The 20,154-nt window shown below is 40.7% G+C and overlaps 1 protein-coding gene across 13 annotated transcripts in view; it reads right to left on the bottom strand.

Annotated features, from left to right (window-relative positions):
• The window catches only part of BEST3 (bestrophin 3), a 75,736-nt gene that overhangs the window by 36,943 nt on the left and 18,639 nt on the right, over positions 1-20,154 (bottom strand). For all 13 annotated transcript variants that reach the window (XR_006265496.1, XM_043447212.1, XM_043447211.1 and 10 more), the window contains 4 exons: positions 18,423-18,500; positions 18,161-18,313; positions 14,426-14,506; positions 12,611-12,762 (listed from right to left, as the gene is read on the bottom strand). Coding sequence is in view for 12 of the 13 variants with exons in the window: in XM_043447212.1 (XP_043303147.1) it covers positions 12,611-12,762; positions 14,426-14,506; positions 18,161-18,313; positions 18,423-18,500 (464 nt within the window). In the remaining variant the exon portion in view is untranslated. The remainder of the gene's footprint in view (positions 1-12,610; positions 12,763-14,425; positions 14,507-18,160; positions 18,314-18,422; positions 18,501-20,154) is intronic.

Consider the following 20,154-nt stretch of genomic DNA (forward strand, 5'->3'; position numbering starts at 1 on the left):
ATGGATGAATATTTTGTTAGGGTTTTTCCAATACCTTTAAGGGATCTTTGCTGCTTTACTCTTGGCTGCTTTGATTTCCAACATAGGATTAAAGGGAGTTACGAGACCTCAGGTCTTTAATTTCCATGTATTCCATCCCTCAGAGCCTTAAAAGTATGTGTAATAGATAAATCCAAGTATCTAAAAAATAGTAAGAATTTCGGAGTGAACTCATGATGGTAAAATGTGAAGACAAGCATTCTCCCTCAAGCTAGCTGTGGTGGCCTGGGCCTGAATCTTATTTTTCATTTGCTTAAAAGAGAGATTATTTTCAGCAAAGTTGACTTGAGTGTGAATATTCTAGGTTTGATTTGGTTCAGTTCAGTTCAGTTCAGTTCAGTGGCTCAGTCGTGTCCGACTCTTTGTGACCCCATGAACTGCAGCACGCCAGGCCTCCCTGTCCATCACCAACTCCCAGAGTTTACCCAGACTCATGTCCATTGAGTCGGTGATGCCATCCAACCATCTTATCCTCTGTCGTCCCCTTCTCCTCCTGCCTTCAATCTTTCCCAGCATCAGGGTCTTTTCAGTTGAGTCAGCTCTTCACATCAGGTGGCCAAAGTACTGGAGTTTCAGCTTCAACATCAGTCCTTCCAATGAACACCCAGGTCTGATCTCCTTTAGGACGGACTGGTTGGATCTCCTTGCAGTCCAAGGGACTCTCAAGAGTCTTCTCCAACACCACAGTTCAAAAGCATCAATTCTTCGGTGTTCAGTTTTCTTTATAGTCCAACTCTCACATGTATACATGACCAATGGAAAAAACATAGCCTTGACTAGACGGACCTTTGTTGATTTGGTTAGGTGAGGTTTATCAAGCGTTAAGTGTCTGCTACTGCCTTAAGAAGACCTAATAATGTTTCCATGTAAGAGTTTGGGTATCTTTTCTTGATGTGCATCTTATGGACAACTGTTCTTTTGGTTGCTTGTGGGTGCTTTATTAATCTTGATTACTAGTGTTTCCATGGTTAAGCTAATGAAACAATGCCTCAGTCAAAATAGCAGAACAGAAAGCATTCTAGATTATGACAAAGTAGAAACTAAAGAGCTTCAGTTGAAATCATCTTAGGTATGGTAATGGGAATGAAGTTCAAATAGGAAAGACCCTTTTTCATTGTTCAGTTATTTCATAGAATGGTTTACTAAGTGGAAATCAGAGGCTGTATAATAAATAACGTGGTTTATTAAATGCTCAAGACAAAAATATCTATGAAAGCATTTCTATTCTGGGTGCTAAGCACAAGGATTGGGAGATGGAACTTCAGCATTGGTTTGGTGTTAGAAATTATAAAATGCTGTTTTAAAACAGAAGCCTTTAACACATCTTTAAAAATGTTTAAATCAGATTCAACAGAAGGATGAGCTTTGTCAGTTGCATCTTTCTTTGAATTAAGATATGATAAGGGACTTCCCCGGTGGTCCCAAGGCTAAGACTCTGCGATCCCAGTGCAGGGGACCTAGTTTGATCCCTGGTTAGGTAACTAGATCCCAAATGCCACAGCTAAGAGTGCCCATGCCACAACCAAGACTGGGGGCAACCAAATAAATAAATAGAAATAAACATTAAAAAAAGACATGATGAGGGTTGGATGTGGTGGGAACACGTTCCTGCGTCACTGGCTGCACAGGTACCACTTCCCCTTGCCGTTTGCAGCATCCGTCCTCAGTCCTTCCCTCCAACTCGGGCTCTGAGGCCCCCCTGCTCGTGAGCAGCCCCAGCCCCTGCTGCCCCCCAGGTTTTCTCTAGGCCCTTCTCTGTTGATTCTCCTGGCTCCCATGTCTTCCCTCCTCTCTCCCTTGACTCTAACTGTGCTTTTTCATTCCTTTTTCAAAGTGAGAAGAGACATTGATTTGTTTTTTTATTATATTTTACTTCATCTTATAAAGGCTTTAAGATGGCAAAATCCCATGGATGGAGGAGCATGGTGTCGCAAAGAGTAAGATAAGACTAAGCAACTTCAATTTCACTTTCTATAAAGATAATATAATGCAATAATATCTAAAGACAGGGCTAGGATAAGGAACGGGCTTCCCAGGTTACTCAGTAGTAAAAAATCTGCCTGCCAATGCATAAGATGCAGTTTAATCCCTTGATTGGGAAGATCCTCTGGGAAAGGAAATGGCAACCCACTCCAGTATTCTTGCCTGGAAAATCTCATGGACAGGGGAGCCTGGAGGGCTACAGTGCATGGAATCACAAAAGAGTCAAACATGACTTAGTGACTAAACAACAACAACAACAAAGAATAAGGAACACTAACAAGATGAGACCAACAGGGTACCTAGAGATACAGGCAAAAAAATCTCACAGACTGACTAAAGGTGGGCTATGGATTTGGTTTTCAGTTTTCAGCAGCCAAAATGAAAAGTCCATCATCAGTTATAAGATCCATAGTCTGTAAGAGAAATAGTGTAAGAGTTACCTATAAGAGGCAAAGCTTCTTTTTCTCCCCATTGATGGCTGATATAAATTTTTCTGTGGGTCCTTTGATAAAAGGGATGCTAAATCATACAGTGGACAGTACTACAGTAAATACCATAGACAGTCTTGGTGGATCTGTCCAGACAAGACCAGGGCATAGTAGCGAAGTGAAGTTCTGTAGACATTGGTTAAATAATTCCAAGCATGGGTGGTAGCGTAGGGAGGGCAGATTCCCCTTCTCCTATAAACATGCTTAAGATGTTCCCATCCTAAAATTTTATAAAACAATTAAAAAACATGACATTGTCTTTGACTTTGTGTCTCATTGGATACTGTCTAGTGTATCTCCTCTCCACAATCCAGACTTCTCAAAAGAAGAGTTCATGTATAGTTAATGAGTTAAGGAATTATTTTGAGTTTTGGGTCTTTTGTTTTTAAGGCATGAAAGTGGTATTGTGGGTACCCACTGTGGGCCTCACAGTGGGTAAAGATGAGTGGGAAGATGTATGAAACCAGGTTGGCCATGACTTGATAACTGAAGGTAGGTGATGGCTACCTGAGATTTACTATAGTTTGTTTTCTACTTCTGTATATGTTTGAGTTTTTTTATTATAAAATTATTGGAAAAATAGGTTACATTGGCAATCTTGATCTCCTTGCTTCCCAATCACCCCTCAACCTGCTGTAATTTAGCTTCTGCCTCACACTCTCACTTAAGTCTCCAATCGCTTTAAAATGCAAACTCCTATGGTGTTTTTCAGGCTCCATGTTGAGACTTTCACCCTTGGTCTCTAGGACAGGGCATTCTCAGGGATCTTCTCCTGCATCTGTAGTGAGCATTCCTACTCTCTTTCAAGGACCCCTTTATTCTGGTCACCCTTTAAGTGACAGTGTTCTACCCTTTGTATTCTGGCCTACTCACTTGACCTGGTTCCTGGGTGCTCCCACCCACTCTTTGGGTTCTAACACACCCACGTAGTGATAACAGTTAAAAGCATCCCTCTGTGCTTTTGTCTCTGTGCTCCCGGCCTGTTGGACATCTCCATGTGAATTGCCCATAAATGCCTTAAATGCAACCCATGTGAAAGGAAGCTGGCTCATATTTTTCCCTTTCAGCAGCTCTTTCTCACTACTCTCTATCATCCTTAGTTCATTACCAATCACTCCATCATTTTAAACTCCTTCTCCTCTCTCAAATCTGTCCCTTTTGCCATCTCCACTGTCAACATACATTGAAGCATTATGCTACTTTGGCCCTTATGCTTTCCTGTCTAAACTATACCAGTGGCCTGCTCACTGGTCTCTCTGACTCTAGTCTTATCCCTAGGCATCCATCTTTTAGCCAGTTGCTAGGACAACTTGTTGAAAACACGAATGTGACCATGTCATTTAATAGCTTTGGAAAAAGGCTGAAACTCTTTACTCAGACTCTAAAACCTCTATGATCCTTCCTTATCTCTCCCTCCAGACTCATTTCTTGGCTCTTCTGCTTTGCATATCAAATTGTTATTTTAATAGAAACACGTTTCGCTGGTGGCTCAGAAGTAAAGAATCCTCCTGCCAATGCAGAAGACGCAGATTTGATCCCTGGGTTGGGAAGATACTCTAGAGAAGGAAATGACAACCCACTCCAGTATTCTTGCCTGGAAAATCCCATGAATAGAGACACAGAGTAGAAAAATCACTGCCAGGGGCTAGGAGCTTGGGGGAAATAGGGATAAAATAGGTAAAAAGGTATAAAGTTTCAGTTGTAAGATGAATCAGGTCTGAGAATCTAATTAAAACACGGTGAATATAGTTGATAACACTGTATCATGTAATTGCAATTTGCTAAGACAGTAGAACTTAAAACATTCTTACCAAAAAAAAAAAAACAAATATGTGAGGTGAAGGATTTGTTAATTAATGAGATGGGGGAATCCTTTCACAATGTATACATATATCAGATCACCACAATTACACTTTATCTTATAATTTTATATGTCAACTCCATTGCAATAAAGCTGAAATTTAAAAAAATTGTTGCTTTGAATACACTATCACTCCTTTTTGTCTTTGCTCATACCTAGAATGTACTCTCTGCTGCATCCTCCCACTTCTGTCTATGTGCTATATGCAAATTCATTCTTTTTTTTTTTTTTTTTACTGATTTTCTTTTTTTTTTTGACTGTGCTTTGTGGCTTGCAGGATCTTAGTTTCCCAGCCAGGATCAAACTTGGGCCCTGGCAGTGAGAGCACCAAGTCCTAACCACTGGACCACCGTGGAAATCCTTCCAAATTCATTCTTTTTTAAAATCTTATTTTAATTTTTAAAATTAGACTGTAGTTGATTTGCAATGGTGTGTTAGTTTCAGGCGTACAGCAAAGTGAATCAGCTGTATCTATCTATCTATCTATGTGTCTCCACTCCTTTTTAAGATTCTTTTCCCATATAGGCCATTACAGAGCATTGAGTAGAGCTCCCTATGCCCTGCAGTAGGTCCTTAATAGTTACCTATTTTATATATAGTGAAAGTGCTAGTCACTCAGTCGTGTCTGACTCTTTGCGGCCCCATGGACTACATGTAGCTGCCAGGCTCCTCTGTCCATGGAATAGTCCAGGCAAGAATACAGGAGTGGGCAACCACTTCCCTTCTCCAGGGGATCTTCGCACCCAGGGACTGAAGTCGGGTCTCCTTCACTGCAGACAAATTCTCTACCATCTGAGCTACCAAGGGAGACCGTATAGTCGTGTCCAAATTCACTCTTAAAGATGCATATTAGGGACTTCTCTGGTATTCAGTGATTAGCTCTGTGCTCCCAATACACGGGATGCAGGTGTGATTCCTGGATGGAGAATTAAGATCCCACATGCCGCATCTCGCAGTCTAAAGAATAAAAATTTTAAAAATGAGATGCATACTACATTCCCCAACTGAAAGGGGCTTTCTTTGACTTATCAGACCCCATGAAGTGTACCTTCACTGTATTCCCATAAAACTCTCAGCATTTCTCTGTCACTGCATTTACCACATTGTTTTATAAGTAGTCTCATTATGTCTGAGAGCTTAAAAGACATGTTTTTTTTTTTTTAATTTGTTTTTGTTTTTGCCTATTCCTAGCATCTGGCATAGAACCTACCATATACTAGGCCCTAAAAGAAAATTTTGCTTGAATAAATGAACATGTAAGCTCCATATGTGAAGACACAAGGAAAATGAAAATTTAAATTTGCACTTGAGATAAATATGAGGAGAGGAATTACTTTATTTCAGTAATGTATATTTGAAAAATGTGTAGAAAATAGAGCAATATTTTGAACATGTTCCTGAATATAGAGAACAAAGAAATTGTCTCCAAGGAATTTCCTTTTTATGTGGAAATGTGTAGCGTGCTAAATGTGAAAAAATGTATGAGGCAGAGTAATTTCTCAGGTTGCCCTTGGATAGTAATATTGTTATTTAGTTATTGAAAGACATTGCCTCCATTTTGGAATTTCTGAATCATGGGAATTGTGATTACAAACCTGAAACACTGATAGGAAAAGATGAGGGAAATCTGATTTCTGAATTAAATATGCTGTGAACATATATCTTAAAAAGAATAAGGAAATTAAAAAAAATATTCAGGAAGGGATTTTAAATGACCATTGAGATGTTTGCATCCATACCATGCTGACATCTAGTCTTCATCCAAATGCAAGAAAAACTTGGCTCAGTCATCATCAACCGCCTGTGCTACAATAATCCTTACTTTTACTGTCTTTTCCCTGAACCTCACTCAGATGATTTACTTGGTATTGATGTTGTATTTGGTGAGTGAATAACTCGATGCTTAGCGAATCATCTTTTAAGATTATAGAAGACACCTATTATCTTCGCCAGCCCAGCAGACCATTCACCCTTCTCCTGTAATAGCACCTTCATCTTTCTTGCCAGCATCACCTGCTCCATATTGTTGGTTGGAGCTGACCATACCCCTTGGTCCAAAGATGGATGCTTGCAACAATATTAGCTAGTCAAAATATCGTGTTTTCTTGTTGATAGTTATTGGTTCAGAAACAGATATGTTCACCAAACCTAGCCAATCATAATGAATCCAGTACTTCAGTCTTCAGAGTTGGAAAAGAGATGTGGTTTTTCCACAGCATTTGTTGAGAAGATAGGTCATACACCTGGAGCTGCTGGCTACCATCTTGTCTGTCTGACATCAGGAGGGGAGAGCCTGCCTGGAACCTGAGCCAGTGGAGAGAAAAGGAGAACTGAGAGAGAGGGCAATGCAGGTCTTGGTGACATACGTGAGCCTCTGGACCGGGCCACATCCAAAGCTAGGCCACTTTCTGGATGTGACCCAAGAAATCCCTTTTTGCTTAATCCCAGCTTGAGTTGGTTTTCTGTCATTGGCAACCAGAAACATCTTGTCTAATAACATACTCATGGGAGAAAGTGATGCTAAAGGATTAAAGAGCACATTCACATTCTTGCTGACTTCCAAAACCCTGAACTCCTGCAGTGACCTTTCCTGATTGTGAGGCCCCCCTTTAGGGTCCTCATTCGTGCAGAAAGTCAAGACCAAGTAAACGTTTGCCTAGTTGTTTCTTGAAGAATTAGTTCTAGTGGAGTCCAGTTAAACATATCACAAAAACCTCCCCTAAAAGACCCTAGGGGGTCTGCGCCTGTGAGTAAATAAGCTATAGTAACTAGTAGTAAATAGGCCACCTTAATTAGTAGTAAATAGGCCATTATAACTAATAGTAAATAGATTAGATCTGATAGACAGAGTGCCTGATGAACTATGAACAGAGGTTCGTGACATTGTATAGGAGACAGGGATCAAGACCATCCCCAAGAAAAAGAAATGCAAAAAAGCAAAATGGCTGTCTGAGGAGGCCTTATAAATAGCTGTGAAAAGAAGAGACATGAAAAGCAAAAGAGAAAAGGAAAGATATACCCATTTGAATGCAGAGTTCCAAAGAATAGCAAGGAGAGATAAGAAAACCTTCCTCAGCAATCAATGCAAAGAAATAGAGGAAAACAATAGAATGGGAAAGACTAGAGATCTCTTCAAGAAAATTAGAGATACCAAGGGAACATTTCATGCAAAGATGGACTCAATAAAGGTCAGAAATGGTATGGACCTGACAGAAGCAGAAGATATTAAGAAGAGGTGGCAAGAATACACAGAAGAACTGTACAAAAAAGATCTTCATGACCCAGTTAATTGTGATGGTGTGATCACTCACCTAGAGCCAGACATCCTGGAATGCGAAGTCAAGTGGGCCTTAGGAAGCATCACTAGGAACAAAGCTAGTGGAGGTTATGGAATCCCAGTTGAGATATTTCAAATCCTAAAAAATGATGCTGTGAAAGTGCTGCACTCAATATGTCAGCAAATATGGAAAACTCAGCAGTGGCCACAGGACTGGAAAAGGTCAGTTTTCATTTCAATCCCGAAGAAAGGAAATGCCAAAGAATGTTCAAACTACCGCAAAATTGCACTCACAAGCTAGTAAAGTAATGCTCAAAATTCTCCAAGCCAGGCTTCAGCAATATATGAACTGTGAACTTCCAGATGTTCAAGCTGGATTTAGAAAAGGCAGAGGAATCAGAGATCAAATTGCCAACATCTGCTGAACACTGAAAAAGCAAGAGAGTTCCAGAAAAACATCTATTTCTGCTTTATTGACTATGCCAAAGCCTTTGGCTGTGTGGATCACAATAAACTGTGGAAAAGTCTGAAAGAGATGGGAATACCAGACCACCTGACCTGCCTCTTGAGAAATCTGCGTGCAGGTCAGGAAGCACCAGTTAGAACTGGACATGGAACAACAAACTGGTTCCAAATCGGGAAAGGAGTACGTCAAGGCTGTATATGGTCACCCTGCTTATTTAACTTATATGCAGAGTACATCATGAGAAACGCTGGGCTGGGAGAAGCACAAGCTGGAATCAAGATTGCCGGGAGAAATATCAATAACCTCAGCTATGCAGATGATACCACCCTTATGGCAGAAAGTGAAGAAGAACTAAAGAGCCTCTTGATGAAAGTGAAAGAGGAGAGGGAAAAAGTTGGTTTAAAGCTCAACATGCAGAAAACTAAGATCATGGCATCAGGTCCCATCACTTCATGGGAAATAGATCGGGGAACAGTGTCAGACTTTATTTTTTTGGGCTCCAAAATCACTGAAGATGGTGACTGCAGCCATGAAATTAAAAGACACTTGCTCCTTGGAAGGGAAGTTATGACCAACCTAGACAGCATATTAAAAAGCAGGGACATTACTTTGCCAACAAAGGTCCATCTAGTCAAGGCTATGGTTTCTTCAGTAGTCATGTATGGATATGAGAGCTGGACTATAAAGAAAGCTGAGCACTGAAGAATTGATGATTTTGAACTGTGGTGTTGAAGACTCTTGAGAGTCCCTTTTACTGCAAGGAGATCCAACCAGTCCATCCTAAAGGAGATCAGTCCTGGGTGTTCATTGGAAGGACTGATGCTGAAGCTGAAACTCCGGTACTTTGGCCACCTGATGCGAAGAGCTGACTCATTGGACAAGACCCTGATGCTAGGAAAGATTGAAGGCAGGAGGAGAAGGGGAAGACAGAAGATGAGATGGTTGGATGGCATCACTGATTCAATGGACATGAGTTTGGGTAGGCTCCGGGTTTGGTGATGGACAGGGAGGTCTGGTGTGCTGCAGTTCATGGGGTTGCAAAGAGTCGGACACGACTGAACGACTGAACTGAAGTGAACTGAAATAGGCCATGGTAACTAGTAGTAAATAGGTCATCTTATCTAGTAGTGAATATGCCAACTTAACCATAGGATCTCTCTGACAGCTGGTAACTGTTTGCTTCATTCTTACCTCCCGGTTCACTTTCAAGCATTTATTTTCTGTGACAGATTTCCAGGCTTAGTTAAATTTGAAAAATAGCTTAGACTTGTTCAATCTTCCTGTGCCAAAGTTTGACATCCACAAATAAGGGATCTGTACCAGTTGATAATTATAATGCTTTTCAGTTATTTATAGAGTGTTTTTGTGCTTACCATCTTGTTTAATCTCCCCAATAATCATTTGGATTATGTATTTTCTCCAAGGTCTTATAAATTCCTAATACTATGTTTCTATGTTTAGAAATAGGAGGAATACATATTTTTGTTTTATTATTAATATTTTTTGGCTGCGCCACACAGCTTGTGGGATCTTAGTTCCCTGGCCATGGAGTGAACCTGGGCCCTTGACAGTGAAATCGTGGAGTCCTAACCACTGGATCACCAGGGAATTCCCAAAATACATATTTTAATATTTTCTAAAGAATACGGACACTTGCATAGGAATGTGAAATTATAATGATTAAGATGAATATGTAGATCAGGATTAAATCTTGAGACCAAAAAAAAAAAAATCTTCATTTTATGAATGCATACTCAATTGTGTCTGACCCTTTGTGAACCCATGGACTGTAGCCCACTAGGCTCCTCTGTCCATGGGATTCTCCATTCAAGAATATTGGAATGGGTTGCCATTTCCTTCTCCAGTGGATCTTCCTGACCCAGGGATCAACCCAGGGATTGAACCCACACCACCTGTGTCTCCTGCACTGGTCAGCAGATTCTTTACCACTGAGCCACCTGGGAATGGACGCAAGTGGCTCTGGCAGTCCAAACAGAGTCATCACGATGACTCCCCAGCCCTATCAGTGGTGCTGGTCTCCTTTCTTTTACAAGTCAGATCTTCAAATTCTTTGCATTAATCAACGACGGGAGAGGAGGGGAAAGTTAAAGCTTATAGAGTGATCTAAAAACAAACTGACAGGAAAACATCTATTAATTTTCAAAACTGAGAAGATTGCCAGATATCTGTGACACTACCCCTGCAGTATATATTACAAAAGAGTGAGAAGTGCGGACAGCAGGGAATTGCTATTTATAGAGACTGAGCAACCTGCTGGGGTGGGGATGAGTACCTTGGTCAGGAGGAGACCCTGGACAGGAGGGCCCAGGCTTAGCGGGCATCTAGAAGTAGAAACAAGGCCAGCCTGGAGTAGCTACCTTTACCAAGCTGTGCTTCGAGAGCAGCAAGGCGAGTTTCTTGACTCCTACGTTGACTCATTATTTGCCACAACGCCTGAAATTATACTTTCAGTCATGTTTTTCTTTGAGCCTTCAAGGGATTTCAGCCTCAGAGGTTCTAGGGGCCCTGGGAGACATTCAGGGCTTCCCAGGCTCAGTGATAAAGAATCCACTTGCAGTGCTGGAGATGCAGGAGACATGGGTTTGATCCCTGGGTCAGGAAGATCCCCTGGAGGAGGGCATGGCAACCCAGAACAGTATTCTTGACTGGAGAATCCCATGGACAGAGGAGCCTGGCAGGTTACAGTCCATGGGGTCACAAAGAGTTGGACATGACTGAAGCGAATTAGTGGCAGTATGGACTGGATTGAAGCTAAATTTTCTCATATTAGTACTAATAACAAGACAACAGGCCCCAAATGGAGTCACTTATGCTAAGCACCATGTCACGAAACCAAGACTTAATTAGTTTTCCCAGAAATGGAATCTTAAGCCAGTCAATCAGGAATTGCCTGATCAGCACTGGTTAGGTATTCTGCCTGTTAGACCCCTGCTGTCTCCTACAGGAAAGTGACCTTGCAATAAACAGCCCAGTTTTTTTGCCATGTATAACTTCCTTATTCCTGCTCCCTTCTGCCTATAAAAGGCTTTCATTTGTATAGTTCTGTGGAGCTCCTTTGTCTTTGCTAGGTTGGATGCTGCCCAATTCAAGAACCGGTGAATGAAGCAATAAGACCTTTAAAATTTACTCAGTTGGATGCAAACATAGAAAACAGACTTGTGGACACACAGGATGGGATGAATTGAGAGCATAGCATGGAAACATACTCATTATCATATGTAAGATAGATCACTAATGTGAAATTTCTATAAAACACAGGGAGCTCAATGTACTCTGTGGCAACCTAGAGGGGTGGATGGGGTGGGGAATAGGGGGAGGTTCAAGAGAGAGTGGACATATGTATACCTATGGCTGATTCATGTTGATGCATGGCAGAAACCAACACAATATTGTAAAGCAACTATCCTCCAATTAAAAATAAATACATTTTTAAAAAGCTAAAGGACGGAATTTCAAAAAAATTTACCCAGTTGAATTTTGCTTTTTAACAGTAGCAAAAGAGAAGGGCTGAACAGTGTGAGAGGGAGAGAAAGAGGGTCACAGGTGGCAACTTTAGACACGTTCTCACTTCATAAATCTGCCTAGAGCTGGCCTCAGGGAAAAATGAACTACAGTTTTGCCAAAAATTATAAGAAAAATTCTGTAAAAGTTTTTCCTTTTTCTATAATTTTTTGGAGGGGTTCTTTTTACTTTTCTAAATTTGTCCACATTCTTCTTTTTAAGTTACTTGGAAACCATGGCATCTGCCTTCAGCAAATACACCTAAACTTCCTCCACAGTCACACATTTCTGCAAAATCAAATACATGATCAGATTTAATAAAATTATTCAAGAACTGCACATGATTTACTGCAGGCCTCAGCCCATTTATTTAAAGCTCACAGTACATATGGACAGATTGTTATGTTCAAACCACTGAACAGAGACTGGCTTGTACACTAAACAAGTCAGTTTGATCAAAGCATAATCTTTGAGGAAACTTTTTTGATAAAATTTACCTTAAGGCTTACTTGTCTCAAAATAGTCTAGCACAGTGCCTACACATGGTATATGCTCAATAAATACTTTTTAAAATGCATTTCATTATGACGGTCATAATTAAATAATAAATAACAATATAATTAAATAACTACTCCAAGTTGGAAGGAAAAGAAAAAAAAAAGATAGTTTCACAACTATTAGAAAAATTTGCTGTGGTATAAAAGCAAGGTGAAATGCAAATTACCCCCAAATACACACACACACACACACACACACACACACACACTCCATATTTAAACCAGAAACTACAGTCATTTTAATTTCTCACTCTCTTGGACATATTGATTATGTCTGAAAATTTGAAAAGGCTACCATTCTGGGATATTAATAATTGAGAGTTCTTATGAAAGTAACTTCAGGACCACAGTATAAAAAGATCAGCATGGTGACTTACTTATTTTCTAAATGTTGGTGAGTTTTAGAAATGCACTTACCCCATTTGGACGGTTGACCCCAGAAACGAGGGTATGCAGTAGTCAGCAGCAGCCAGTGTGTATGGTGGACGAGCAGCAGAATCATCCCAGTAAATATCCTTCTTCATTTTGGGTAAGCTCATGTGCATTTCATCCACAGCCAAAAGAGAGACCTAAAATCATCAGTATAGTGTTAGAATAATTCTGATGTGAATTCATGAAGAAAGAATAAGTTCCAGTGGGTGAATGAAGCTTGGAATAGGACAGAGCACAGTGTGAATGAGTGACTATATAAATGTCCACAGTTTATATTTGCTACAACTAGAGCTGCTATAGAGAGTTGTATATGTGGTTCACTCGGCAGTGGGGGTAAGTGGGGCCATAAAGCTGCCCAGACTAGATTCATCAAGCCACATACCCCAGAGTGGAGCACATCTTATCTGGATGCAGGAGAGACACCTTTTTATTCTTTGCTCAAAATTATCTAATTGTCTAGTGGGTATCCTGACAGCAACCACATAATCCCAGATATTACAGGAAGCTGAAGATTTCAGTATACCATTTCACTGATTCCATAAGTACATTTATACTTGATATCACTTCTTATTTGCCATGAATTTTTTTGTTTGTTTTTTTAGAAAAATATATCGACAAATCTATACTGCTTGCGGTCATAATGGTCTTCTCCTCTTGACTTTGGCAAATTGATGCTTGAATAAACTATTAAACTTCTGGGAATCCAATTTTTACAGTGAGTGGTATAGGCGTTACAATTCCTCCTTAACAGGCTGACAATGTGATTATTGGGGGTCATACAGAGGTCATGATCTATGAGATGCACCAGGGTAATAGGGTGGGCTTCTGTCCTTGGAATATACATTCCGCCCATTGTCCCCATAGTGGGAGCTGTTTCAAGGATACAGTCTTGAGAGAGCAATGTGTTGTTGAGACCATCTGGACTGACTACATGACTGAACCCCAGTAAGGCTTCTATGTCAAAGTTTAGGATTCTGGCAGGTAGATGTGAAGGTCTATTCACCTTGTATCTCCCCAAGACAAGCCTCTTGAGTAAGTTCCCTAGCTTGTTAGAACTGTCACATTCCAACCTAACTTGGTCTGCCTTTTTTTTTGGTCCCCCCTTTCCCTCTGTGTACAGGGGCTAGCTTGTGAATCGACAGTTAAATGTTTGATACTGTTTAAGAGCTGAGTAAGGACTTGAAACAAATGGACAAGCTGAAGGCCTTTTCTTGGTTAGGTTTTCAGGAAAGAGAATCATTGGAGGGGAATCATGCCTAAAATAAAAATTCTCCCATGCTACCTCTTCATGAATAAGTTCTCCGGAATAATGCTTCAGTGTAAAAGCCCTGGGGTCCATCTGGTACCATTGAGGGAGATTTTGAGACACAGGCTGGCCTGCCCCACATTCTCAGTGTCCAGATGCTGGACATCTGACTGTAGGGATCTACAAGATGTGCATTTTGGAATCCACATTGTGTTATGACTGCCACTTTATGTCACTGTTAATCTTTTCAGGTGGCAATCAGAAACAAATTAAAAATGTATTAAAATATTGGTCTGTACTGAGATGGAAGAGGCTATGTAAAGCTAACAAAGAAACTTACAAAGAAAACTGGCTTAACGTTCTATTGAAAAGGGATGGAATTTCGCTGGAACTGAGATCCAGTGAGGTTTGTAAGGTTCCAAAAGAACCTGGAAGCAACATACTGAACAGCCACACCTCTTTTGTTTGTGGCTAAAGCTCCCAACTTCAGAGGCCTGCGTTCAGAGTCTGTTTAGATTATTAATGGTTGTAAAGGAAAGAAAAGCTTCTCCAACCTGCAGATTTCTGTCAATGCACCAGTTAGTTTCAAAATCATCATCATCTTCTCCAAAAGGATTGATAAGCTGCTCAGCTACCTGCAATTGAGAACATAGAATGAGTCTGCCATGATGCTTGTGAAGACTAAGAGCGGAGTTTGGAGAGGATTCCTGTTTCACTCTCTGATTTCTTTTGTCACCTTTCACAGCAGGAAGCCTAGAGCAGAGTGGGAGTGGGCTGGTAAACACACAGGTAATTATCAGTCAGCAAGACTGAACTCTCAGACCGCCAATCGTCCACCTGCGTGGGCCTGCTCTTCAAAGGCTCTGTCTATTCAGCTGGTGACAGTGCAGGTCCCATCCAGGAGAAGCCATGGGCTGTTTAGGAACCAAAAGACTGATTCTCGGGTACAAATCAGCCAGCAAATATCGAAGGAGTTCTGACAATATGGTAGGCACTTCAAGGGGTGCAGAGCCTGTGCTCTGAAAGAATTTACAAAAGCCCAGGTGATGAGAGAAAACATAACTGTGGGCAAGGTTAAAGAGCAAAGAAAGACTTAAATCACAATTAAAGAAAATATTACAAGGAGATTTCACAGTAACTGGACATAACTACTGAGTGAGTCAGAGAGCAAGTAAGTCATAAAGCTGGACTTTTTCTTACTTAGTTTTAACTTAAAGGATTTACTGCAACTTACTTAGAAGTTACATAGGTTTTTATCATATATCTTCTAATAGTTGGTCAGCATTAGACGTTCTTACCATGCTCCTGAATTGAACAGCCTTCTTTTAAAAACAACTTTTTTTTTTTTACCGCACTGCATGCTGTGGGATCCTAGTTCTCAACCAGGGATCAAACCCATTCCATGCTCTGCAGTGGAAAGGCAGAGTCTTAACCACTAGACTGCCAGGGAAGCCCCTGGCTTCTCATCTTCTTGATGAGAGATTTATATGCCAAATGAGACTCACCTGTTTTTTTTTTTATTCATTCCCTTTGATTTTTTTATTATTTGGATGTGTGTGTGTGTGTGTGTGTGTGTGTGTGTGTGTGTGTGTGTGTGTGGTTTTACATTGGGCTTAAATGTGAAAAACTTACAAGTGTGTAAAAAAGAAGTACCATTGATTAGTTGGGTTCATAGATTCTGAGACTTCTTGGTAAAAAAGATCTATCTATATATTTTTTTAAGATTTAGCTCTAATCACTTAAAGCTGTTCTCAACATTGAGTGAACATCAAAATGATCTGAAAAGCTTTTAAAGAAAATTGATGGCTAGGTCCCTCCCTCAGAGATTCTGATTTAATGGGTGTGAAGCTGAGCCAGGCATCAGTAGTGAGCAGAGCTCCCAGGAGATTTTAATGTGTGGCCTTTGTTGAAAACCACTGATAGAGAAGGATACCCCCCTATTCTAAGGGACAGCCCTGGCCGGGCTGGTGCCTGGATCAGTCAGCTACACAGCAATATCCATGAAAGAGTTCGTCAATGCAAGTTCCAAGAGGTTGTCTACCCTTTCTTGCCTGGTGTGAGCATGCGTGCTAAGTCACAGTTATGCCTGACACTTTGTGACCCTATGGACTTTAGTCCCACACGTTCCTCTGCCCATGGGATTCTCTAGGCACGAATACAGGAGTAGGTTGCCATGCCCTTCTCCAGGGGAATCTTCCCAGCCCAGGGATTCCAACTTGGGAAGCCTATTTTTGCCTGGGGTTTTCTTTAAATAAAATGGCCGCTGGATGGGTCCTGAAAATACTTTTGTTACATCCAGAATTTCACTTTCTTGACATCAGGCCTGCATATAGCATTACAGTCTACCTTTAACTACCAAAATGATATCCATGATTTGGAATTGACTGTCACAAAGATAGCCTTTACTCACTTTGAGGCTCCGTTTCTAGCAAATAACTAAGTAATAGACTGTTCATAAGGTTAAGCTGGGTTTTCTACACTTCAATATTTATAAATATTAGAATGGTCAAGACAAAATAGCTGTTTAGAAATTGAGATGCAATCCACTGGATGGGAAAACTCCCTTCTCTCACAGTCGCCTATCTCTTAATGGAGCTAAGATTTTCTTTTCATATTTTGCATTCAAAAATATTTTATAAAGGAAAAGAATGTAAATATTTTATTTTGGGGGGGCCACTCTGCACAGCATGCAGGACCTTAGCTCCCTGACCAGGGATCAAACCCATGTCCCTTGCAGTGTAAGCGGCAATCTTAACCACTGAACCACCAGGGAAGTCCCAAGAATGTTAATATATTAGAGAGCACTTCAAAAGGCAGGAACTGCTGACTGTTCCTTCCAGCCTGGCTGACCACTTCACATGCGCACAAAGTGAAGAATAAAAAGCTCAGCACAACTCAGGCAAAAGGACAATAGAAGACCAGAATGATTGAGGATTGAGTGTTTGGGCCAATTGTGATTTTCTGTTTAAAAAGTTAGAATGTACTTTTTCTCTAATGAGAAATGAGAGCTGTTAGTTTCTCTTGCTCTTCGTCTTAAATGGGTAAAAATAATCGAGTCTCTGTCATCTGGTTAAAAATGTTTTTGCCATTTGGAAAGGAAATGCCTTTACTCTTTGGAGGGTAACTTGAAATGCCAACATATTTATTTTTTTCCTGGTTAAGATTCAAACCAATGAAAGTAAAGGCGTCTGCAGAGAAAAGGCTGCAACAACTTGGAAGACCTGGATGTGCATGTCGACACGTGTTTTTTTGGAAGGTCAGACATTTGGAATTCTACTTTATTAATGTTACCTTCAAACTGTCCTTAGATTTCAGTTACCTTAAAGAAGGCATAATCTTTGATCTTTTCTGTCACTTACTAAAGAGAGGGAAGAATCAGGTTTCTGATATTGTTACATACATTGGGGTGGAAGAGAGATGGTGGTGGGAACAAGTAAAATTTAATGCTGATGATTGGACTTGTTCTTTTCATTGCTCTGACCTGCTTTTAATTTCCTGGCAAACCAAATGTTGTCATTAATCCTGGTGTTTCTGGTTTTGATTCCGATGAATTCCTTCGAGTCTCAGTTCTGGTTTTAAAAATGGAATGCATTTAATGTCGTGGGGCAGCTAGTGGGATTTCAGGGAATAGAAACTAACTATTTAGAGTTGAGCAGAGCCAAGATGGTTTAGTCACTCAATCGTGTCTGATTCTTTTCAAGCCATTGACTGTATAGCCTTCCAGGCTCCTCTGTCCATGGGATTTCCCAGGCATGAATACTGGAGTGGGGTGCCATTCCCTTCTCCAGGGGATCTTCCTGACCCAGAGACTAAACCCACATCTCCTGCATTGCAGGTAGATTCTTTATCACTGAGCCACCTGGGAAGCCCAGAACCAAGATAATAATATAATAATCATGCTTAAGTCTGAGATACAAGACTTCTTATTTACTTTCTTTTACTCTGCCTAGTCGCTTGTTGTGGTATAAAATATCAATGCAGGTACACTTAATACTTTAATTACATTATCGTAATCCTAATGGGAGCACACAAAGACTTAACACAATCAATGGCCGTAAAAGAGTAACGTCTTTGCATAAATGAGCTGCTTCAGATCTCTGCAGTACAGTACTCACCACATCCCTGCCACTGGAACTCCCAGTTGAAAAATAGTAACATCTCAGCTATTAAATGTTAAATCTACCTTGGAGTCACTCATGAACGAATGATTCAGTAATGGATCAGTGTGCAGAGTTTGGAACAGGACCTAGATTGTAGAGAGGGTCTCAGGCACAGAGACTGTTGGCTACCTTGAGCCATCCTGCATAGAAGAAGAACTGTAGGAGAGTGAAGATTGGAATGTAAAGATCTAAGTCATGCCCCGCATAGCCTTTGGTGGGATCCAGAAACTGGCGTCCGATCAGGCAGGCAAAGAAGAAGGTGTAGACAGCCAGCGTGACCACCTGAAACAGAGAGAAAGCCTGCTGAGAGCACAGCCCTGGCTGCCCCGAGAGAGCCAGCATGCCAAAGTGGGCAATGGGAAGAAAAAACCACGTGCCAAGCATTTGATACCTGGGTGTAAACCAGCGGAATCCCGACCCAGTCATAACCAAATAAGAGGCTGCACCAGGAGCGAAATCGGTTCATTTCCTAAGCCAGAAATAGAGAAAACATGATTTACTAAGATGAAGGGTGCAGTAAATAACATTTACTGGGATTCAGAATATGGCTGTGGCTTTTAGAAATACACCTATAAAATAATGATCACGACTTCAAAAGAACTAGAAATTGGTTCTGAAGTCCACTCCAAAAGGAAAATTTTGAAAATGACAAGCTATTGACATCATTCAATGATGTGCAAAAGGAATAAGTACAGTTGTACAGTTTAAAAAAATATTAAGATAAATCGGGATGGTATAGAAATATCCCCTACTCTATTGGATTCATAATTTCCCACACTATATATATATATATATATATATATATATATATATATATATATATATATAGGCCCAAAGGGGTGGTAGAAATGCAGTAGTTAATATCTTAAACAATCATTTCTAAATTATGTAGAGAGCAGATTATTTTTTGTTTCCTCTATCTCTTTTGAAAACACGCTTACTGAAGATCTTAGGAAAAAGCCTAAATACATCCTATGCCTTTCCCAACGAAAGAAGACTCTAGAATACTTCTATTGACAGAAAATCTATCTCTGTTAAAGCAGAAAGGACTGAGATCCATTGATTTCTTTTTTCTCTACTGAACACAAGTTATTATTTAAGACTGAGAAAGAGTATATGCTAATTTGGGAGCTATTTTAAAATCATTCACTTCTTTTAGCCTAATGAAGGCAGGAGACTGTCATGGCACAAATCTATCTAGCCCATCTATAAATTTGTTTCTCAAATGCATTCAGGATTATTTCATTTAATGAAAACACAGTTTTGTTTCCTGGGTCATCTGGAAAGCTGACTAACTTTGCAAAGTCACTTCAGTCATGTCCGACTCTTAGTGAACTGGCGGACTGTAGCCTACCAGGCTCCTTTGTCCATGGGTTTCTCCAGGCAAAAATATTGGAGTGGGTTGCCATTTCCTCCTCCAGGGGATTAACTTTGGGATATTCCAATTTTGGGGAACTTACTGGGGATTTGGGTCCAGGATCCTGGAATTAGGGATGGCAAATATGCCTCTTGGGTGCCAGAACCTTCTGAGCCCTTTGCAGACATTGCTGATCAATCAAGGAACACTGTCTTATAGAGCCTATTACAAAGCCTGTGTGTGTTAGTCACTCAGTTCTGTCCTGTTCTTTTCAATCCCGTGGACTGAAGCCCTCTAGGCTCCTCCATCCATGAAATTCTTCAGGTAAGAATACTGGAGTGGTTTCCATTTTCTTACTCCAGGGGATCATCCTGACCCAGGGACTGAACCTGAATCTCCTGCATTGCAGGTGTATTCTTTACACATTCTTTACGTCTGAGCCACCAGGGAAGCCTATTATAAAGCCTTCAGTTCAGTTCAGTTGCTCAGTCGAGTCTGACTTTTTGCGACCCCATGGACTGCCACATGCCAGGCCTCCCTGTCCATCACCAACTCCTGGAATTTATTCAAACTCAAGTCCACTGACTCGGTGATGCCATCCAACCATCTCATCCTCTGTCATCGCCTTCTCCTCCTACCTTCAATCTTTCCCAGCATCAGGGTCTTTTCAAATGAGTCAGTTCTTCACATCAGGTGGCCAAAGTACTGGAGTTTCAGCTTCAGCATCAGTCCTTCCAATGCATATTCAGGACTGATTTCCTTTAGG

Source organism: Cervus canadensis, chromosome 25 (genome assembly GCF_019320065.1).
Source record: "Cervus canadensis isolate Bull #8, Minnesota chromosome 25, ASM1932006v1, whole genome shotgun sequence".
Taxonomy (NCBI): Eukaryota; Metazoa; Chordata; class Mammalia; order Artiodactyla; family Cervidae; genus Cervus; species Cervus canadensis.